Here is a 24,589-nt window from a genome sequence, read left to right as displayed (position 1 = left end):
ATCCCTTTTTTTTCTGTTTTATTTTATATCATCCATTTTGTGGTGTGCTGTGTTGGTCTGGATGAGCCTCTGTCTCCCCATAAAAGGCTCACCCATGATTTGTTAGGGGCGAAAAGTGGATGATGTGTGTTTGTATTTTATTATATTTATATTTGATTTTACTATATTTTATTTATTTATTAATTGTTCTATTTATTTTATTTTATTTATTTATTTTATTTTATTTCTTATTGGTGTTTTTTCTTTTCCTTTCTTTCTTTTCTTTTTCTTTTTCCTTTCCTTTATATTTTTTTATACATTTTTATTGCTGTTATTTTTCTTGCTGTTGGTTTTCTTTTTCGATCTTTTTTTATACCATCCTTTCTTGATGTTCTTTGTTAATCTGGGTGAGCCTCTATCCTCCCAGAAGAGACCCACCCATAATTTTGGTGATGTTGGTGTTAGGGCCGAAAGGTGGATGATGTGTGCTTGTTTTCTTTTTTCGATGTTGTTTCTATATTTTTCTTATTTTTTGCTTTCCTTGGTGTTTTGTTTCTATATATTTTTCGGGGGCATTCTTTTTAGTAGAGAGAGAGAGAGAGAGAGAGAGAGAGAGAGAGAGAGAGAGAGAGAGAGAGAGAGAGAGAGAGAGAGAGAGAGAGAGAGAGAGAGACTGACTATGATGCCTTCCAGCCGCCCCCCCCCAAAAAAAAATCGTCCAAAATTACGGGCCTGCTGAGTAAGGATGTGGTGATGATAGTTGTGTTGAAAGAGGTAGAGGTGGAGAATGTATAAATGCCAATGATGATAGTGAGGATACGGTGATGATAGGGATTTTCTTTCTCTGTTTCTATATTTAGTCTTAGGCCACTCGGCGGTGACTGAAAAATCCCAGGTGGTTAGCGGCGGATTCTAACCCTCATCATCGACAGCGCGGCGGAATGCGGGGTCGGTACGCTAACCACTCAGCCACTGCCTCCCCAAAGTTAACAGACCGGCCCATTATCATATAGACACAGCACTTCTACAGCAGAAAAATAACTATATAGTGGAATGAAGATGGAGAGACATGGCTGAACGGGGGGGGCGGGAGGAAGAAATCGCATAGAGGTGAAAGTCAAGCAAATTGGCGTACCACTGTCCTTCCTATCATTGGGCACCACTCCCCGGTCCAAAATGACCCCCCCCCCCCCCTCATTCAAACGACAACGGCTTTTGAAATAAAGTTATGAGCTATGAGAATTTTTCTGAAAAAAAAAAAACTACCCAGTTCTAGTGTCTTCAAAGGATTAATGGAAGCAACTACTGAGGTGTAATAGTTTGTTTCTCTTCCTTAAAAAAATCTTACGGCTAAATTTTTATAAACTGGCTGTTGAGACAGCCTCCACCATGTAGCCTGTACTGGAAAGATGACTGATCAGTGGCGCGCTCTGGCGAAATCGTAATATACATCACGTAATATACATCACGTAATATACATCACTTAGGCCACTCGGCTCTTTACTAGCTATAATCATAACACGACCACTCACCTGGGCTGGTCCTCTACCAACTTTATGAGCAGTTTGTTAATAATGTTCAAATCTGGAAGACAGGTGGACGCTGTCAATACAATCTCGAGACACAACGCTTTATATATGTACAAACATACAGAACTGAGGAGTAGCCTACTTATTTTCTTACATAAATATATAGTTTAAGTGTACTTAGTTAGTCCGCACATTTCCTTTATTTTTACCTCACACGTTATGAGCTACTCGAATTGGCACAAGTCTCACGAGCACACCAAGGCTGTCAAGGCCCTGGTGGCAGTATGAAATATGAAAACGTAACGACTAATAAAACCGACCCATCTCTTCTGCGACGGAGGAGAAAACGAATAATGCACAACGTAGACAAAGGAGGTTACAGTACATACACTCTCCAGCCTCCACCCTGACGTGGGTCACTGCCCTGAGCTTACATGAAGTCATCCCTGCTAAGAAATGTTGAACGGTATGTTTGCTTCTTCCATATGGCACTCCAGGGACTCTGCCACTCCTGTTATGAAGTGGCAGAGTAAAGTTTTTGCTAGGCTTATTTAGGGCAGATCGGAAGGTAGTTAGGTGAGCATCGATGCAAGTCTTGTAATTGTACTTGTCTGGTGTCTGTCAATATCCGGATCTTCTCATTCTGACTCCCGTTTTGTGATTTGGCAGCCATAAATGCACCCAAGTATTGATGTGTATCAGAAGACAACTTGTTCTAATCACTTCAATCAACAGTGAGTTTCGAACCTAAAAAGTCCCTTCTGGTGAGCTGCCCCGCACACGACTTTGACGTACTTGTCTTCTCCTAAGACAAATATTTCACTGTAAAAATATATATCAAACAAAATCCAACGAAACATTAATCACAACTGAACACACATCGCTAAGAGAAGCAGGAGGTAGCGGCAAGAAGGCAGGCTGAACGCAATCAACCTGTGTTCTTGTCCCACATGTAAATACGATGTGCTATAATCTATGGTTCCTCTTCGCATAAAGTAAGCCAATGCATAAAGCGTTGTCAAAAAACAAAATCAAAATAAACTCAACGCAGTAATTACAGTAGTATTAAAATGGTAAACGTCGCTAAGAGAAGCAGCAGGTAGTGGCTGGCGGGCCGGTAGAAGGCCATCGCGGCACTGTAGAGAGCTGGAATCCTTGCCACCAGGCGGGTTGGGCCCCCGCTGCCGCCCGTTAGCTTGATGGGCATCACAATCACCTCGAAGTCCTTGGTTGGAAGTTTCTGCGAACAGAAGTACAAAGTTGAAAAACTGAATACCTAGTGGCGATTATAGTTTTCTGACCGTTCTCGACTTATAATCTGACATACAAACTTGTAATTACAACCCAAGGGCCTGCCTCCTTTACCGTAAAAATTATCAAACGGTTTGCTACCGAACACGAAAAGCTTCCTTCCTAATGACTGGCCTACATTTAAAATATTTTGCAAACCTTACACACTGTAACCCATTCTATTAAGCATTATTCTTGCGACCCATTTGAAAGCCTCGTGACCCCGTGACAGTGCTAATAAAGCTGCATTGTAGTCCGATGATATTTAGTAACCAGTTTTTGAAGTGGCGACCCAATGCTTGTAGAGGATCCCTGCTGAGGATAAGGAAGAAGTCGGGAACACACTGCTCCCACATAAACAATATCGAATACGTACGCCAAAAAAAGATCACTTTGGCTTAGAGAAGCATCTTGATGATCCATTCTTGAAAGAGTAAGTCATAGCAAGGAGGATATACAGACGATGAGTGCTGCAGATTTATTAGAGAAAGGAATGAAAGTGTGAAGATGCTGGCTAAAGGCAGAGTTATGCCTCATTTAGTCACAAAGACATACACTCACCGTAGACAAACAGGTTCCTTTAACGTGTACTCTTTACCATAAATTACTGTAAAGTTTCCTCGTCATATACCTTAAATTAGGTCGAATGAAATTATAAGTTCCCTCTTTCCACTTACCTTTAAAGCCATTGGCTTCAGTAAATTGGAATCATTTGCTAAATAACGTCAGCGTTCAAGAAATGTATAATCGTTTTACTGCACAAATCACAGCGAGCGTAAATAAATTCATCCCACTCAAGCCACGAAGGACAGAGAATCAAAAGCCGTTATGGATGACTAATTACCTGCAGAAAATCATCGTCGAAAAAAGAAAACTGTATAAGAAATATAAACTGCCACACACCTCACAGGATCATACTAATTATATCAATATCAAGAGAGAGTGCGAAAGGAAAATCAGAAAACAGAAACGCGAGTATGAGATGAAAATATCACTTGATGCGAAGAAAAATCCCAGATTATCTTTCAGTTACATAAGAAGCAAAAAAAATGTAAAAAATAATATCGGCCCATTATTAGTAAATGGCGATACGATTAAAGATGATAAAGGCATGGCGTCGGTCCTAAATTCAACCTTTAGTAGCGTATTCACAAAAGTGAACATGACATCGATCCCAGCCCCGAGGACTATTTTTCAAGGCCCTGAAGAACATAAGCTTGCGTTGACCGAAATCGATATCAGTGAAGTGCGTGCGTACCTGCAAAAAATAGATTCAAATAAATCTCTGGGCCCCGACAATTTATCTCCTCGCGTGTTAAGAGAATGTAGTCAACAGCTAGAATTACCCATAACGTTAATGTTCAACAAGTCATTAGGACAGGCTAGTATGCCTCTAGAGTGGAAAAAGGCCAATGTTACCCCGATATTTAAAAAGGAGATAAAAAACAAGCCAGTAATTATCGTCCTATCAGCCTTACGTCTGTCCTAATTAAATTATTCGAAAAAATAATCAGGGATAAAATGATCACTTTCCTAGAAACAAATGATTTGATAACTGATAATCAGCATGGATTTCGTAATAATCGATCTTGCCTTACCAACTTATTAACTTTTTTCAACGACGTTTATTCAAGTTGGGACGCCCGAGCCCCATATGACGTAATTTACCTAGACTTTCAGAAAGCGTTTGATAAAGTTCCCCACGTTAGGCTTATTTCAAAACTGCGTTCCCACGGTATTAGTGACCATCTATGTGCGTGGATTCATGACTGGCTCACCGACAGAGAACAACGTGTAGTTCTTAATGGTGAACCATCCGATTGGCAACCCGTAACCAGTGGCGTGCCCCAAGGTTCGGTCCTGGGGCCAACACTATTCATAGTTTACGTGAACGATTTAGAGACTGATATCCTGTCAAAAGTAGCCAAATTCGCCGACGACACCAAATTAGGAGGTACGGTAACGAACAGTAAAAATTGCGAGAATATTCAATCAGACTTAATAAGACTTGCCAATTGGAGCGAAAAATGGCAAATGAGTTTTAACATAGATAAATGTAAAGTAATGCACATAGGTGAAAAGAATCCTAACTTTAAATATCAGCTTCAAGGACATGAGCTCAGCGAAGTAAAACAAGAAAAAGATCTTGGTGTCATTATCAGTAACACTCTTAAAATGAGTGATCAATGTTCTGCAGCGAGTAAAAAAGCCAATATGATGTTAGGATTAATCTCAAGAAACTTTGATTATAAATCACCCGAACTTATGAAGAGATTATATTTAGCATTTGTAAGACCACACCTAGAATACGCCGTTCAGTTCTGGTCACCGAATTATATAAAAGATCAAGTTTTGCTAGAAAGGATACAGCGACGAGCAACCAAACAAATTCCAGCGCTCCGCAACTTGACGTATGACGAGCGTTTAAAGCGTTTAGATATGTTTTCTTTAAAGAAGCGAAAAGTAAGAGGGGACTTAACTGAAGTGTTTAAAATCCTTAATAGATTCGAAAACATTAACCCAGATAGTCAATTTCAGAGAGACACCAACACAATAACACGCAGCAACGGTATGAAGTTAAAGGGAAACCGATGTAACACATTGGCGCGCTGAAGCTATTTCAATAATAGAGTCGTCGATCACTGGAATAGACTCCCACCGTTAGTAGTTAGCGCACAGAATACTAATAGCTTCAAGCCTTCATTGGATAAGTATTTCAGGGATATAAGATTTTACTAACCCTTTTTAATATGTTCCAGGCAGTGAGGTGTGGGAACAGTAAGGTTAACAGGATACTGGAGCGTACCCCTGTACCGAAGGTAAACGAGGATCAAGCCTCTACCGGTAACCCCTGAAACTACGTCTCACCCCATCGTGAGCAGTCCAATTTAATACTAGCTTTTATTTATTTATTTATTTTTATTTTTATTTTTATGACTCAACTACATACAGTGTTTACTGACCCTTTTTCGTATGTCTCAGGCAGCCTGCAGCACGAGTACAACCTGAAGACATTAGTTTCCCCCACAGCTTAGGTCACCAGTAGCGTAAGTTAAGGGTAGTAATTTCCTCTTATTTCTCTCTTTACTGTAAAATTTCCATGTCCCTTTCTTCCTTAAAGGCACATGGTGTTCTCTTCTAACTGTTTCCTGCCGGCACGTTGGCGGAGGGAGAGGTGGGTGGGGAGGAGCCTTCATCTATTCTATCCTGTCCTACCACACGTAGTTTACTAGTAGTAGCGGTAGTAAACAGACACCCTCGCCATAGACCGACAGGTCTTCTGATGTCTGTTCTTCCTATGTATTCCTATGTATTCCCGTCAGGATCTCTTGTCACTCATTGAAATTTCACCTGAACTCACCTCCAGATTAGCCACGTTTTCGAGGCCGTAAATGTTTTCTTTTGAGAGATCGATGTGTGTCTTAAAGGTCTTGGACGGTCCGTGGTCGAGGGAGGCAGTGTCGATGCCCACGCCGAACACCCGCCGCCCAGAAGCATGCTCATACCCCGCCAAGAGCTGTGCCGCGCCCGGGTTAATACCTGAAAAAGAAAAAAATGGTGAGCTGCATAGTGTTGGGCTTTGTTTGGCGTTGTATACTCGAGTCTAGTGGGAGGGAATTTCACACTATGAATCGTCTGCAAGCAGTAAGTTATTACAAACTTAATTATAAGAAATGATGATCGTATATAATAATAATATAATAATAAAAGGTTTATTAAGTTTTGGTAGCAGTTTGGCTTAAATTTTACGGATATCAATTTAACAGCTAATACAAGGATATACAATAAAAAGAGAGGAGTGGTTCGGGAGGGTAGAGGATACTAAAAATAGAGACGAAATGAGTTGGGGGACGGTGTGGTGGGGGCAGAGAGGATAGCGGTAAGGTGCTAATCCTCACCGCGGCCCCTTGGCTTGACAGGGCTATCACCCCTGCACAATGTTAATCATCCTTACTATCGCCGGGACTGCACTCAGTTTATGGCGGGCGGCACGCGCGTGGCCTACACTAACCTCGGTAAAAGGCACGCTGAGGGAGGCAAGTTTATTGTGATGCCTGGTGAATCGGGTTGGGGTAGGCGCGTCGAGTGTATACGAGGCGGCGGTGGGTGGCATAAGCAGATACGCGATGTATAAAGTTTGCTGTTAATTAGTATCAGTGTCTTTTCTGGTTCTGCAGTAAGATTAAAGTTTGATTTCGCTATGGAATAAAATAACATGCTTAACCTCGGATAAACTAGTTGACGATTGTCCTCGTATTTATTCATTTTTCAAAACTGAAGCATTGCAGACATTAGGGACTAAATGTTATTAAATAATCTTATACTTACTCAAAGATGAATCGTTACTTATCTGTTTACTCCGTTTCTTCTGTATCTAGGAGTTAAATTTTGGATCTGAGTTAGTATAAACAATAAAAGGAGGGTACGTGACTATGGGAATATATCAGTAAATGGCTTTAAATTGCCCTCTTACTGTGTTAGGTCACAATCACTGGTGGATGATTTCAGTTCATAGCGTCACTTTTTTTTCTAGTGAAAGACTAAGGATATGATCTCCAAACAAAACTAACAGTGCTAATGATGTCATGGTGTCATTATCACGGATAAATCGGTGTCATTATCACGGATAAATCGACTGATAACCATAAGTAAACGACGTCCCTAATTCTTACCGCACAACTCTCCAACACGATCGGAACCTAACTATGTACGTACACTAACCTGGGAAGATCAGGTTGGTGGAGTTATTATTGTCGTTGCCATAATAGGCAGTCTTGTTCCCGTATCTGTAAAAAAGACATGCAGAACATCAGTATAGGTTACAATACATCGGTACATCCACACATTCATGCACTAACACGCCTACTTCACCACCTCACCCACCCCAACTCACGGCATTTTTTGTTCATGCCGCTCGATGTCCCTGTGAAGCCACAAAAGAGAGAAGTAAAAAAGGAGCAGAAGTAGTTGTAGCTCTAACAAAAGTTGCAATCAAAAAGTTATAACAAAATAGTTATTGAAAATTTCCTCGGTGCTCATCTCCGTCACATCGGGCCTTGAGTCTATGGTGAGGAGAACCCATTTTTCCTTGGACAAAGGGTCAGTGTAACATTCGGGTTGCCACTGTTTATCTTCCCCAGGTAGGATACCCATTGATTGACCCAGGAGAATGAACAGCTGGGTGGGCTGCACGGCGATTACCCAGGCCGTTGTGGTGTCGTCTGCAATCCCGTGTCGTGAGACATCGCATCCTAAACTTCGCATCGCGGATCTTTGCTATCACAGAGTAACTAGGTGAAGCATCTAAGTGTAAAAAAGTACCAAGGAGGACCTAAAAAGCGATGCAAAGCGGAACAGGTCACAAGAAGAAGATGAGTGATTGTTGATATCCTAGTTATATACATACATACGTCATCATTTGCTTTTATAATAATATACATAAACTTGGGCGGGGCAGGTCCCGACAAGCAGTCGACAATGGACACGGTACAGTATCGAAATTCCCCCACCCTGTGTATGTATTTAGGATGGGGATGTATCACACCACTGGGATGGCAGACGACACCACACCGGGATTTTTTTTTTTTTACAGCACAGAGAGCTACTCAAGGGCAACAAAAAGAAGATGTAAAAAAAAAAAACGCTAACTGTTGCTCTCATATAGTGATAAGTATAGAGTGGCCAAAAGAGAGGTCAATTTCGGATGGAGAGGTGTCTTGATACACTCTTCTTGAAAGAGGTCAAGTCATAGGCAGGAGGAAATACAGACGAAGGAAGACTGTTCCAGAGTTTACCAGTGAAGGGGATGAAAGAATGAAGATGCTGGTTAACTCTTGCATAAGGGGTTTGGACAGTATAGGGATGAGCATGAGTAGAGAGTCGTGTGCAGCGGGGCCGCGGGAAGGGGAAAGGCATGCAGTTAGCAAGTTCAGAAGAGCAGTCAGCATGAAAATATCGATAGAAGATAGAAAGAGATGCAACATGGCTGCGGAATTTAAGAGGTAGAAGGCTGTCAGAAAGAGGAGGAGAGCTGATGAGACGAAGAGCCTTAGACTCCACTCTGTCCTGAAGAGCTGTGTGAGTGGAGGCCCCCCACACGTGAGATGCATACTCCATACGAGGGCGGACAAGGCCCCTATATATGGAAAGCATCTGTGCGGGGGAGAAGAACTGTCGGAGACGATACCGAACGCCCAACCTCGATGAAGCTGATTTAGTAAGAGAGGAGATGTGAAGTTTCCAGTTGCGATTTTGAGCTAAGGATAGACCGAGGATATTTAGTGTTGAAGAAGGTGACAGCTGAGTGTTGTCGAAGAATAGGGGATAGGTGTTTGGAAGATTGTGTCGAGTTGATAGATGGAGAAATTGGGTTTTTGAGGCATTGAACGGTACAAGGTTACTTTTACCCCAGTCGGAAATGATAGCAAGATCTGAGGTTAAGCGTTCTGCAGCCTCCAGTCTGGAGTCTTGTAATTCCTGTTGAGAGGGTCTTCTGTTGAAAGAAGTTGAATAATGCAGAGTGGAGTCGTCAGCGTATGAGTGGATAAGACAGTTTGTTATAGAAAGAAGATCACTGATGAATAACAGAGTGGGTGATAGAACAGAGCCCTGTGGAACACCACTGTTGATAGGTTTAGGGGAAGAGCAGTGACCGTCTACCACTGCAGAGATAGAACGGCCCGAAAGGAAACTGGAGATAAAGGAACAGAGAGAGGGATAGAATCCAAAAGAGGGCAGTTTAGAAAGCAAAGAGTTGTACCAGACCCTATTGAAAGCTTTCGATATGTCTAGTGCAACTGAGAAAGTTTCACCGAAACGTCTAAGAGAGGATGACCAAGAGTCAGTTAAGAGAGCAAGAAGATCGCCAGTAGAACTCCCCTTGCGGAACCCATACTGGCGATCAGATAGAAGGTCAGAAGTGGAAAGATGCTTTTGAATCTGCCGGTTAAGGATTGATTCAAATGCTTAAGATAGACAGGAAAGTAAAGCTATAGGGCGGTAGTTTGAGGGATTGGAAAGGTCACTCTTCTTAGGCACAGGCTGTATGAAGGCTTACTTCCAGCAGGAAGGAAAGGTAGATGTTGATAGGCAGAGACGAAAGAGTTTGACCAGGCAGGGTGTCAACACGGAAGCACAGTTTTTAAGAACAATAGGAGGCACTCCATCAGGATCCGGTGCTGTGTTCCTGGTTGTCCCCCTGTTTCTAGCTAACCCTGGGTGTAAGGCCGTGTAGGGAGGGTGTAAGGCCGTGTAGGGAGGGTGTAAAGGCGTGTAGGGGGTGCAAGGAAGGTGTATGGGCGTGTTGGGAGGGGGGGTGTAATGATGTAGTTTTAGAAGTAGTAATAGCAGTAGTAGTAGTAGTATACTAGTAGTTGTAGAGGAAGTTGTAGAAGTAGTAGTTGAAGTAAGTAGTGTAGCGGCAGCAGCAGTAGTAGTGTCATCACACCTACCTCTGGCCCCAACCCGTGAGGACGAAGACAACCGCCCCGTCAGGTAGCGGCCCGTACTCGTCCATCCACGCCATCAGGTCGTCAGCCATGAGCTCGGCCGTAGGGTCATCCCTCACCTTATGCCGGATGTCCACCACGACGCCTGTCAGTAAAAGGGACGTTACTTCCCTCCTTCCCTCAACGCCTTGCCCTTCTCGATCCTGTCCATATCTACCCTTCCTTCCATACCACCTTGGCTCTCCACCTCCTCGTCACGCTTGTTTGCCACCTCTCCTTCGTCTTTCTCATGCCTGCCTTCCCTCCCGTCCCCTTTCCTTCTCTCCCGTACTACAATACTTTATTTTCCACACCATCTACCCTTTTTCCTTCTTCATCTCCCTCCCCATCCTCTTGTTGCTTTTTTCGTATTAAAAGGGGAGGCTTCTGTGTTACTTTAATAAGTGTTGGAGAAAGTTGTTTCCTTACCGTGCTAAAAAAAATAGAAGACATGTATGTACTCTCGTTCTACAGGAAGAGAAGGTTTGACTGTGAGAAGGCTAGATAGATTGCTTTCCGTCGTGCTAAGAGAAAAGGTTTTCGATCTTCTTATTAAACGAAGACTCGGCACTCGTGTGTCTTAACTTGCTAAAAGGAGAGGAAGCCTATATAATGAAGATATTAAAGAAAGAAAGATTGTAAGAAAATACAAATGGGAAAATAAAAAAATGGAGAAAATAATCACGACTGAAGCGTTGAGAAAAAGATTGGAAGAAAATACTAGAAAATTAAGACTAAAACGTTTCATATAAATATTAAAAAAGACGTCCCTGTCTCCCCTATAGTGCATAAAGATGCTCGGTGGGTCCTCCGTGAGCAATGATTTCGTAGCTCTGAACCCGCAGCGAAGACTGACTAACCTTTCCCGATGAGACGCTCCAGCGGGATGTCTGCCACCGACCATTTGCCCTCCGCGTAGTGTGAGGGGGCGTCCAGATGGGTGCTCAGGTGCTCCGGCGTGCAGAAACTGTACGATTCAAGCCTGCAGGAGACGACATTGATCTGATATATATATATATATATATATATATATATATATATATATATATATGTATATATATATATATATATATATATATATATATATATATATATATATATATATATATATATATATATATATATATATATATATATATATATATATATATATATATATATATATATATATATTACAGCTTTTACTTATGTTCGTATAGGGTCACTCTTTTGGAGTTACAGCTCTGGGTTTAGGATCGGATGCCCTTCTTGAAATCTCACACTGGCACCGGGGTTCGAACCACCTCGCCCTTGACGCTCACACGCTAGACCACCACGACCCCCTGTTAATATTTAATTTCTCTAGTGTGTATAGATATAGACAGACAGATAGATGAGTATTGTGCTCTCTCTCTCTCTCTCTCTCTCTCTCTCTCTCTCTCTCTCTCTCTCTCTCTCTCTCTCGTCTCAAATCGTCATTAGGAGTCTAGGAACGTCATATTTTCCTCTTTCTACACTAGAGTACATCCACCTCGTGACCTTTCTGTCATCGGAATTAGACATCTATATTTACATTCTTGTGTGCTCACTAATACTACTTAACTTGTTTGCCTGAGGTCACACTGCTGAGAACATCGTAAGGACAGAACAAAACATGACTACAGTATCTCACTAACTCCTCCCAGCTGGTGTTTGTGTCCAAGAGGAGCAGCCATTCTCCTTGGGCACGACCGAGGTGATGATACGCGTAAACTAACGAAAATTATCAACTTCATCGAAAAATATAATCACAAATGCCCGTATTCTCATGGTGTATAAGGCCTTGACATACTTCATCTTTTTTTTTTTTTACAGCAGAGGAGACAGTGCAAGGGCGTAAAAAAAAAAAAAGAAGAAAACAATAATAAAAAAAGCCCGCTACTTACTGCTCCTAAAACTACGTATATAATTATATAGTCTCATAAAACTACCCAAAGAAGTACACACATCTTCCACGAAAACTTTCTCAAATGTGGGTGTTCACGCCCCGAAACGGTAGAGAATATGGGCCCAGGGGTCATATTTTTAAACATTTCGTCCTCCAAGCACACATATTTGACAAGCCTTTCGTAGGAGTTTGGGGCATTTTCAGGGGTAGTTTTATGACCCTTCTGTTAGTCTGACCCTTCTTCTGTACTATAAACCTTCATGTGAGGGGTGGGAGTGTCTAACAATACTGATCTAAGAGCCGATTTTACAGTCCAACACAGTGTCTTCGTAACAGCCCGAACCAAACTATAGAATCCCATACAATCCAAAATGGGGAGGTCTTCGGTGCCACACTAAATACACAAGACTTTTCTAGTATAGTTTCATCAAATTTGTGAACTTAAATATAAACACCAGACACTATACAAGGAAATTTCGAAGGCTCTGGTATTGGTTTGGGAGCTTACTAACCGATCATGGGGAACTGTGAAACTGGCCCTAAGACTTCGATTATTCCCGTTACTATATAAAACAAACTGTGATCTTTGCGTTGTCATTCCCAGCTCATTTTATACACATGCCATCATTATCATCTCCATCGGTAGACCCTCAAACACAAAGGCAAAAGACTCAAATTATATATAGTTCTAGTTAAAGGCGTGACCCTAGCTTCCTTCCGTTCCCTCTCTCGCCCCTTCCGTGACTATATCATGTTTAATGTGTACCAACGCGACGTCAAGACCCAACGAACCCTGAACACGCGATGGGTACAGAATCTGGGCGTCCTGGGCAACATATACACGGGGGCTGGTGTAAAGTGGGACTCCCTACCTGGTAAAACAAAGACGAGAGAGAGAGAGAGAGAGAGAGAGAGAGAGAGAGAGAGAGAGAGAGAGAGAGAGAGAGAGACCATACTTATTGGCGACAGCTGCTGCACCACTTAATAATTTACACAAACATCTAACTATTCATAGGAAGCATAAATTTCCGGGTCGAGGTAGTGGTGCGACACACGACTTATAATTATAACAGACGAGAGAAAGAACAATCTTCCCACAGCGTCTTTCAGCGAAATTAATAAAACAACACCGATGAAAGTTAATAGTGAAAAACACCTGACGTTGGAGTGGGCTGATGAACGTCCTCTTTTAACCCGGTAGCTGCGGGGATCATGTTTCTTAAAGGCCCCTCTAAGCGAGAAAAATGAGAAAAAATCATCACTCACGCAAACCATTTCATAATATATATCAACGCATTTGTGATCAGTTTATGCATCATCTATTTGGGGGGGTTTATATCATGGCAAAAATTTGGCCCATCGCTGCTACCAGATTAATAACCAGCCATCGAATCAGCCTTGCTTCGGGATATTAAGTCCATATTATTAAACGTATACCGAGCTCCCTTATTTACTAGTCACCAAGGCCACAGAGGAGACCAACCGGATCTTCATGGGTAGTATTTCCCATTCAAGGTGCAGAGGCCGTGTAAAACTATCAAAAACAAAACAGCCCTTCCAGCAAGTGTATGAGGACCCTTTAAGCCGTACTGCTAAACATTTCGTCGCCCAAGTTCACATATTTGACAAGGCTTTCGTAGGAGTTTGGGTCATTTCCAGGATTAGTTTTATGGCCCTGGTGGTAGTTTGATCCTCTTCTGTACCGTGAACCTAAAGAAACACACAAAAGAATCTGATTGACCCTCTCTTTGACCTTTAGAAACTGCTGATATGAAAAGCGAAAATGTCTTCCACGAGAGGCTTTCTTTTCACACAGGCGAGCTATACGGGGCCGATATGTTTAAGAATACCGACTATGGATGAGCGTAGTTTAGTAGGAAAAAAATAATATCACATACATTCTGAAATTTTTGTCCGAACGTTCGTCTCGTCCCCCCCACCCCCCCCACCCGCAGACCGACGACCACGTGACATGCTCCACGCACACTCACTTCAAGAAGACGCAGGTGTCGACAAAGATAACGTCACCTTAGCACACCGATCTACAAAGGAAAGGAGGCGACAAAGAGCCCTCACATATGCAAACCAAGGCAAACATTCATACTTACACAGAAAAATACAACTTCCGTATCATGATAAGGAAAACGGTAACACTAAAAGAGATTCCCTCATCGTTTCACACAATCTAAATCCCAAGTATATGGAATGACTGTTTAAGAGCCTGCCCCCCCTTCTCTTCCCCTATACTTAGAGCCGATGCTTCTAAAGGTTAGGCGGATGCACTGGCTGTCAACATCACGCATCCTTTACATTATATTCAAGTACACGCCTGATCAAAGCTGTCTGCAATACGTCATATAAATCTCAACAGGTGAATACAAGGAAGATGCAAGTTTACGTAGGTCACAAAATCACCCGGGTAACGGCCCTCATGTTGGTAGGTGACGTCATGCTGCCCAGAGAGAGAGAGAGAGAGAGAGAGAGAGAGAGAGAGAATGGTCCCCCTTAAAAAAAAAAAGTTTCATTCGTTATCAGCTTAGTTTCATTTTGTTATGTTCGACTGTCATGAGCGGTTAGGAAAAGCACCTCTTCGCTATTACAAAAACTTATTATTTACCACTTAACGTTACGTAGCTTTGCATGCGGCTTTGTGCTACGTGAAGGCGACAGGATATAACTTTAATGTAGATAGTGTTTAGACTGAGAAAAGAGCGGATGGCGTCATAGCGTTCAGGGGTTTCCACATATACTTGCATTCACCTTGAGCCTCGCATCTGACGGACTCCAATATGAAAACGCATGTAACTCTTTTCAGGGTTCCAAGCGGGGGAGATGCAACGCACGTCTTTAATCGAGGTAAGCGTAGGAAGGATATATGAGACTTGCGATTAAAAATTATGGTTGGTGGTTGGTTGGAAGTTTATTGTTGCAAGTAAACAAGAAAGGAGAAGGGAGGAGCATGCTATCCCAACCCCCAGGCAGTACAGAGTGTGTTTTTACAACGAAGGATACATGTGAAAGTAGCACCAGGAAACTAAAAAGATACAATGGGAGGGGACAAGTGCTAAAAAAATATATAAAGGCCTTCATTTATGAAAAGCGAAAAATAAAATCCATACAAACATCACAAGAAATCGGCGTGATGAAGGGTCCCAACGCAGAGCTCTCGTGTATTTAGAATCAAGGCAAACATTTCGACTTCTAAAGAAAATGAAGCATCTGGATCAACACCAGGAAAAGAATGAAAAAAATATCTAACTTTTCACTTCTAAACCTCAAGCAAGCAGGCGAGGCATAAAGAACATCCCCGTGTCTACAACCAAGGCCAATAATTCTGCCTCTAAGGACAAGGAAACGTGCGGATCATCATGAGGACAGTGAAATAAATCGACCAAAATTCCCTAACATTTCACAGCGCCCAAATAGCAAGGAAATAAAGGATTGGTATTATAAGACATTTTCGCTTTTCATATCAGCTATTTCTAAAGGTCAAAGAGAGGGTTAATCAGATGCTATTGAGTGTTTCTTTAGGTTCACGGTACAGAAAAAGGATCAAACTACCACCAGGGCCATAAAACTAATCCTGGAAATGACCCAAACTCCTACGAAAGTCTTGTCAAATATGTGAGCTTGGGCGACGAAATGTTTATAGCAATACGGCTTAAAGGGTCCTCTTACAATTAAAACCCAAAAGTAAAAGGAAAAAAATAGATAATGAAGTATGATCGCCATTATAAAAGTAGATAGCCAAAAGTTTCACATCTAAATCTGAACCAAACGAAAGTAGGATCCCTCGCACATAATTATAAAACCATATCTACCCTTCCCCCCATACCACCTTGGCCCTCCACCTCCTCGTCATGCCTGTTTGCCACCTCGTCTTCGTCTTTCTCATGCCTGCCTTCCCTCCAACCAAGGCTAAAGACAGTTAAAGAGGTTGATCAACATTATCGGAACAATGAAATAACCAAACGAATATCACATCTGAAGCTCAAGCGAACGGGGTGATAGGGGAGCCGCAGAGGGTTAAAATCACAGTTGCAGTGTTGAATAGGGACATTTAACGCGATAAACACTTGCTCAATGACATGCATATATTGACGCACGTCCATGCCTAAAGCTAAATGTGGAGTGTGGAATTTGGAGAGGCGCCAGACTTGCACCATTGCTTAGCTACGGTGGCGAGGCAAAACGGAACGGAACGTAACTCTCTCTCTCTCTCTCTCTCTTGGCACCCCTTCCTCAGCCTCCCTCACATCCTGGTCCCTCCCTCCCCCCCATCTGCCTTGTCTCGCCTTCTTCCCGTCTGGCACCAACACCTTTCTTTCCCTTTGTCTAGAGAGGGTTTCCCAATCTCGTGCCCCCTCAAGTCACTGATCGATGGAATGAAGCACGCTGGGCCTGTACACCGTGTTGTCACCGTCGCCACATGCGTCGTCTTGGCAGCACAGGTGATCAAGCCTTCAAGGTCACCTACAGGATACGCCTCTGCCCCCACGCAACATGACAGCTAGCAACGTTTTATGCGTCTAACTTCTAGATCCACGACTCCCGTCATTTACCGACCTTTTATTGGAATGTCAACCGTTTTTATCGCCTACCATGCATGCAGTACACATTGGGGTTAATCTAGCTAACTACTGCTTCTAATATACCTTATTTAGACACTCAAGACACTCATTGACAACACGACTAAAAACAGCTTACCATATTATTGTTTACACCATTTCTCCCTTAACTAATGCCAACCCTTCTTCTTTGAATCGGCTAAAGATGCATCAAACACCAGTCACCGTTCAACATCTACGACTAGTAAGTCACACCTAGAATCCCTGCACTAATACTATACAGATCGCCCAAACACCCCTCTCACACCCCTCACCAGCACCCTCAACATCACATCACTTACCAGTAGTCCCCATGCTCGAAATACCCTCTGTGCAGGACCTCTCGGGTGAACGGCTTTAAGTTCACCCAATGCATAGAGTTCTCGTCGACAGCATGGCCCAGGTCAATGTATGTTACTGTACTACACTCGCACACGCCCACCAGCAGTGCCAGAAGTAAGGGTGCCGCGATCAGCATGGTGCGTCAGCGGAAAGAAGTTACTGTGCGTGCCCGTCGGTATCACTCAGAGGAGGGTCACAGACGGACGGATGGGCTGCGGCATGCACTGTCTGGTCGAGAGAGGAAGGTGACGTCTCTAAACTCCTACCTGGCAACTCGACCGCAGAACCAGTTTTCACTATTTTTTTTTTTTTTTTTTTTTTTGTATACGTGTGTGTGCATGTGGGAGAGTTATGGCGAATCAGCTAAAGTCCGTCTCAAATCAATTATTTTTTTCTAGTCTACGGCAGTTAACTTTATTACCTGAAATCCTCTAACTGGTACGACAGAGGATGATGACAGATGATGACAGATGATGATGACATATAATGATGACGTTATTGCCAGTACTGCCTTTTACCTTTCATATTTAATTATTATACGTTCAAGGTATGTTTTTAAACGCTAATATTTTGATTAAGACATAAGTTTCTTTATTTTTTTTTTACTGCATTTCCTGTTTTGCTTGTGCTTTATGGCTTTCTGTGCTTCTTGTTGCTACTGTAAGCCTCTTTTTACTTCTGTTTCTACTTTGTCTCAGCTCACGCCAAGGATAATTTATGATTGTATCCATGGACAGTTGACTAGTGCTATCTTATCTAACCGAATCCAGAAGAAGGAATGCACACTAATATTATTTCAAGGAAAGTCGACAAGATAAGCGAAGTAAAACCTCACACACATGAACGAAAGAATATGTCTCCTTCTTGGCCTATAACAACAATTACACCATCGCTCGTACCATCAGCCAGTCACGAGTCCTGGCCGCAGAAGAGGGGGAGAGGCGCAAGGAAGGCGTCGGTGTAAAATAGAAATTACCCAAGTTTAGCACAAAGACGTAGGACAAACGAAAAAAAACTGCTACATCCATAACTTTTTAGCTACTCAAAGTTCTGCGATCGCATCAATTCATAAGAACATAAACGTTTAAGAATTTGAGAACGACCATTACTGTTCAATTAATTTACATATCATCTTATTTTCCAATATAAAAGAGGATGACCTCAAGAACACACACACACACACACACACACACAGAGAGAGAGAGAGAGAGAGAGAGAGAGAGAGAGAGAGAGAGAGAGAGAGAGAGAGAGAGAGAGAGAGAGAGATTTTATTCAGTATATATCAAGAAGTCAAGGTAGGCAACATCATAATAACTAAAAGATATTCCCTCATAAACAATACTCCGTGCGTCAGTATACGTATTAAGAATAAACTATCTTTGTCCCCCCGTAATGCTCATTGACTCACTTGGTTTCGTCATATTACGTTTTCCATTGGTCCGTCGACTGATGCGAATGGCTATGTGAGACTCATGAACTTGGATAGATAGTAATTTCGCATATCAGTTCTCCAGGGCCAACAAAAGGCTTACCAAAATTTAAGGGAAAAACGTCTATAACCACATTATGTAAATCTGATCCAGTTTCCAGTATTGTGGCACCAAAATTAAGTAATCGGATTCCTTAGGTAAACAAACTTCCAAAGACTAGTGGATGACGCTGAATCCTTTATCGTGGCGAAGCGTGGGAGGCGTGGCGGTGAGAGTAACAGGTGAGGTACAGCAGGTGAGGGCCAAAGATGATGAAACCGCTGACATGTAACCTACTCGGTGCCCTGCCTCCCCTCCCTTCCCATTGCACTGCCCGTTGTGTGTGGGAGGTGGGGTGAGAGGTGGGGCAGGGGGGCGTATAGGGAGACACACAAACGGCCCGGTAGCTCAGTGGATAGAGCGTCTGCCTCACAACCAGAAGGACCGGGGTTCAGTTCCCCGGCCGGGTGAAGATATGTTGGGTTCATCTTCTTTCACGTGTAGCCCCTGTTCACCTAGCAGCGGGTAGGTACGCGACGTCAGGCAAGGAGTTGTGACCTCGTTGTCGCGGCGTGTTGTGTGTAAGTGGTCTCAGTCCTACCCAAAGCTCGGTACTATGAGCTCTGTGCTCTTCCGTAGGGGAACGGCTGGCTGTCTCGAGAGAGACCCGCAGCAGACCCAGAGGTGAATTACACACACCAGAGCTGGGCATCGCTAACGAATTTGAACTTCCGCTATCACAAATCCGATAACTTATTCCATAACTCTCGCAATCGCAATGCTGCACATTTCGAAATTAGTTTAAATAGCAATAGCAAATCCGCTATCGCAAATAGCTACACAATATTTGGAGTCTTCCGCCACAAAACTTGACACCGCTAATGCAAACCGCAAACAAAATTTTTATTCTCAATAGCTCTCGAATCTCTTTTCACTCTATTTGCCATGTAATGCAGCAGCTAGCATTCACAGTTTCAATTTTTGTTTTTTTTAACGACCTAGAGTATAAAGAAAACTATTTTGCATAACCAGCATTGACTATACATACGCTACTGCTACTTCAAGTATGGACTATTTGTAATCAAACTAATTAATATGTAATAATCTGATAAGTATCTATTTTAAACTTATATATCATAAAAAGGACCAAAGTACAAGTATTTCAATATCCATATGCCCTGACTCCTTCAAAATACTTATTATGATGTTTATGATAAGATCCCCTGAGGGCTGAGAGGTTTATGGGAATAAGATTTTTGTAAAAAGTGGAAAAGGCAACAACTTAAAAAAGTTTTGAAGTTAATCAGTTTTTATTTTAATATTTGAAGAATCTATCAGATTGAGGCTGTCCCTTACAAACATGAAATGAAATTTAAAAGTCTAAGAAAGCCTCCTTCTCAAATCCTCTTCCGAATCCTCCACTGTCACCTCATCCACTTCCTCCACCTGCTGTTCTGTGGTGACGTTATTTTATGGCTGCTGAGCACTGGTGGATTGGGCAGCTTCACCAGCTTGGCTTGGTGTAGGGTCTGTAAGTCTACTATCCACGCTAGATGTCTTTAGATACTTGTATACATGGTCACGGACTCACGTACAGGCAGTGCGGGAAGTTGGGGCCGCAAATGTGCACTCATGCGTGGTCCACTACAAAATGATTGAATGGCCCCCAGAGAGCCTTCAGAAGGGTAGGCGCGCTGGGAACCGGGCTGGTTCCTCCACGTGTTAGCGGAGGTTAGCGGAAGTAATACCGCAAACGCTAATCCGCAAATTAGCGACCTTTATGTCGCAAACGCAAATCCACAAATGAAATGGAACTTCCGCTATTGCAGATTTGCGGACTAATTAGCAGAAGTGCCCAGCGCGCACACACACACACACACACACACACACACACACACACAGGCGAGCCCGGAGACATGGAGCATGGTTGGCGGAACACTTGGTGGCAGTGATCTGAAAATGATTTAGACCACCACGTGGAGACTGTTCTTGGTTACTACGTAGGGGACCGTTGCGAAGCAGAGGCGAGGGCGACGACTCGATGCAGAACTGGCGAACGGCAAAACCAAGGCTTGGGCAAAACCATACACAGGAATCTGGCGGGTTGCCGTGCACTGTTGAATTCATGTGACAGACCATCGCCACGGTGGGAGGGACACCGTCCCGGACTGATACCAGATGGTAGACCCATTCACTGCTGGGTGCACTGGAGAGCGCAGGTGTAGCCTAAAGAGACCGTCCATCCGTCTCCACTCCGCCCACCTGGATCTCGGTTGTGAGCCGAGGCCATGGTCCACCGCGAAAACCACTGATGGTACTTACTTGTTACTTGTGTTTCTTGTTTATTTGGTCCCACTTCCGCTGAAGCGCTCTGCAAGATCCACATATTTTAATTCATTAAATTTTCAATATTGATCACAACTTATATGCCATGTTAAATAATGTTTCCATGTCGTGGCAGTCAGAGAACAGAAAAGTTTTTAGTTCTTTCTTAAATTTGGAGAGATCCTTTGTTCTTCTAATGTCCAGAGGGAGTTTATTGTACAGTCTTGGGGCGGCAGAACTGAAAGCGCGCAATGCAACATTTGAAGAGTACCGCGGTTCATGAAGTGTGATTCCAGAAGTGGCTCGGCGAGTGTTAATGCCTTCACCTGGCTGTATTTCGTGTAATAATTCTCTCAGATGCGGTGGACGGCCAGTAATCAAAGCTTGGTGTGTCAAAACACATAACTTAAATACTATCCTTGCTTTTATTGGCAACCAGTGGAGCTCTATCAGAACAGGAGTAATTCTCTCTCGTGGTGAAATTCCTTTGATTAATCTCGCTGCTCTATTTAAGATCATCTGTAATTTCCTTAATTGGAGCTTTGGCAGGTTATAGTAGATTGAGTTGCAATAATCCACTCTTGATATAATATTGTTACTCACCAATTTCTTGATAGAATCTTCATCCAGGTATTTCTTGATAAAAGCAATATTTCTAAGGTGATATCCAGCAATCCTTACGACATTATTTATCTGACATTTCAGTGTCAAAGTGGAATCCAGCAACACTCCCAAGTCACGAACACTTTCAACAATATGAATTTCATTACCACTTATAGTCATGTTACCGTCACCAAAATGACGTAGAGTGTCCTTCTTCCCCACAAGCATGAATTCAGTCTTATCATCGTTTAATTTCAATTGCTCATAATGCATCCAATCCTTAACTGAATTAATAACACTGTTGATCTTAGCAATAGTGTATTTTTAATATCAGTGATGGAAAAGTAGAACTGGGCGTCGTCAGCGAATAACTTGAATCCTACACGATATTGTTGTAGTATCCTGGATAAACTAATCGTGCATATACAGAATAAAATAGGCCCCAGCACACTTCCTTGTGGAACTCCTCTTGTCAGAGCTTCATATGAAGAAAAACAATTTCCAATTTGCACACAATAACTTCTGTTTTGTAAATAACTCTTGAGATACTTTAATGCATTGTCTACCACTCCATTGTTCCTTAAATCTTTTACAAGCAATTCATGGACAACCGTATCAAATGCTGCACTAAGATCAAGAAGGATTAATATAGCACATTTACCCCCATCCATCATTTCTAGTAAATCATTAACAACAGAACAGATAGTAGTTTCAGTAGAAAATATTGACCTATATGCAGACTGACTATCAGGAAAGACATGGACCTTCTCCAAGTGTTCCATCAACTGCTCAATAATTGCATACTTTAATAACTTAGACAAAAAAAGCAAATTAGATACAGGTCTATAAGAGCTTACGTTTTGATAAACAAGTTTTCTTAAGACTGGTTTTATAACAGCTCGCTTTTCAGAATCCGGAAATTTACATGAAGAAATACAAGTATTGACAATTCTTAGCACCATATCCATGAACCTAGGAAAATTATCTGCATCCATGATATCTAATACAGGCAATGGGTCACTGGCACAATATGTTTTCTTAGCTTTCTTAAAAAATCAAACAAGATCATCCTTCCTAATGATCTTAAAACACTGCAATCTACAATCCACATCAACATCGACAACAGGCATAAAAGGTGTATGCACAAATCCCGATACAATATTCATAATCTTACTCTTGAAAAAATTACAAAAGTTATCCGCTAAATCTTTATCACAAACCATCGGGAAGCTTTCTTCTCAAAGTCGTACCCGTGAAACTACTGATAAGTTGAAAAAATTTGTTCATATCTGATCCTGCCTCAAGAGTTTTTGTACGATAATAGTTTCTTTTACTCCTACTTATCAAGTCATTGTGTGTGTGTGTGTGGGAGAGAGAGAGAGAGAGAGAGAGAGAGAGAGAGAGAGAGAGAGAGAGAGAGAGAGAGAGAGAGAGAGAGAGAGAGACGCCAGTCCTCGTCGACAGACCGACTTGGTCGGCTAGATTTCGATCGCCGATAGAGTCGGTCTGTCGGCACTTTGGCAAAGGCCAGCACGAGCCTTTGGCAAAGGCCCGTGCTCCCTCGTGCAGGGAGGGAGCATTAGCGGGCCGTCTTCGGACAAGGGCCCGTTTCCCCTAGTGATACTAGGAGATAAATCTTAAAAAAACATATATATATATATATATATATTTATATATATATATATATATATAGATATATATATATATATATATATATATATATATTACACAGTATCTTCTCACGAGAGCAGGCACACTTTAGGTTTAGCTTTCTTGAAAAATATGTTAGCGTTTCTGTGTTGTGCGTGAGCAGTCTTGGCATGAGAGATACCGATAAAGGTGTCAATGATAAGAATATATCTTGCCCTTCTCTGTGTAGACCAGGCATGGCCACAGCTTTATGATAGTGATATAAGCGCATTTCTTTTCAATTATATATATATATATATATATATATATATATATATATATATATATATATATATATATATATATATATATATATATATATATATATATATATATATATATATATATATATCTTGTTTGAAGGTAAGAAAATCACTAGCATATATGAATAGGAAATATTATTTTGCAAAAATTAATGTTAGTGAAAATAATAATAAAAATTATGATGGCAATAAAAACAAGACATACCTACAGCGGCTTATCATTATTATTATTATTATTATTATTATTATTATAATAATAATGATAATAATAATAATAATAATAATAATAATAATAATAATAATAATAATAATAATAATAATAATAATAATAATAATAATAATAATAATAATAATAATAATAATAATAATAATAATAATAATAATAATAATAATAATAATAATAATAATAATAATAATAATAATAATAATAATAATAATAATAATAATAATAATAATAATAATAATAATAATAATAATAATAATAATAATAATAATAATAATAATAATAATAATAATAATAATAATAATAATAATAATAATAATAATAATAATAATAATAATAATAATAATAATAATAATAATAATAATAATAATAATAATAATAATAATAATAATAATAATAATAATAATAATAATAATAATAATAATAATAATAATAATAATAATAATAATAATAATAATAATAATAATAATAATAATAATAATAATAATAATAATAATAATAATAATAATAATAATAATAATAATAATAATAATAATAACAATAATAATACCTAATAGGCCTTTACAAGTGTCCTGCGTGAATCAGTGTGCCTATACCTTTGTTAGACAAGCACATGGGAAATGCTACCACTATGCTGCCTGTGCCATGCCTCCGTGCTGCACACCTCTGCTAATAAGGCACTGTTAGCGATGAGGAATATTACACCGATCACGATGAAAGCTAAATCGAAACAGACGTCCGATCTACGTATGGTCTGGTTAATAATTTGCGTATCAACACAATAGTATGCATCAGTTCGCCACGGTAAAGGAGATGTGGCTGTTAAATATATCCTTGTTGACATTGATCAGCTGTGAGCACCCTCGGGGAGCGGCTG

General features: G+C 41.2%; 1 protein-coding gene across 1 annotated transcript; it reads right to left on the bottom strand.

Moving 5' to 3' along the window:
- Nucleotides 1-1,285: 1,285 nt before the first annotated feature.
- On the bottom strand, nt 1,286-17,387 carry LOC126998546 (isatin hydrolase-like). The gene is made up of 6 exons (XM_050860334.1): nt 17,101-17,387; nt 11,146-11,267; nt 10,250-10,391; nt 7,521-7,585; nt 6,160-6,338; nt 1,286-2,748 (listed from the first exon to the last, which is right to left on the bottom strand). The coding sequence occupies exons 1-6, from the start codon at nt 17,274-17,276 to the stop codon at nt 2,563-2,565; spliced, it is 870 nt and encodes a 289-aa protein (XP_050716291.1). The 5' UTR covers nt 17,277-17,387; the 3' UTR covers nt 1,286-2,562.
- Nucleotides 17,388-24,589: the final 7,202 nt, after the last annotated feature.

This window comes from Eriocheir sinensis, chromosome 14 (assembly GCF_024679095.1).
Source record: "Eriocheir sinensis breed Jianghai 21 chromosome 14, ASM2467909v1, whole genome shotgun sequence".
NCBI classification, from domain to species: Eukaryota; Metazoa; Arthropoda; class Malacostraca; order Decapoda; family Varunidae; genus Eriocheir; species Eriocheir sinensis.
This window is presented reverse-complemented; position numbering and strand designations above follow the sequence as displayed.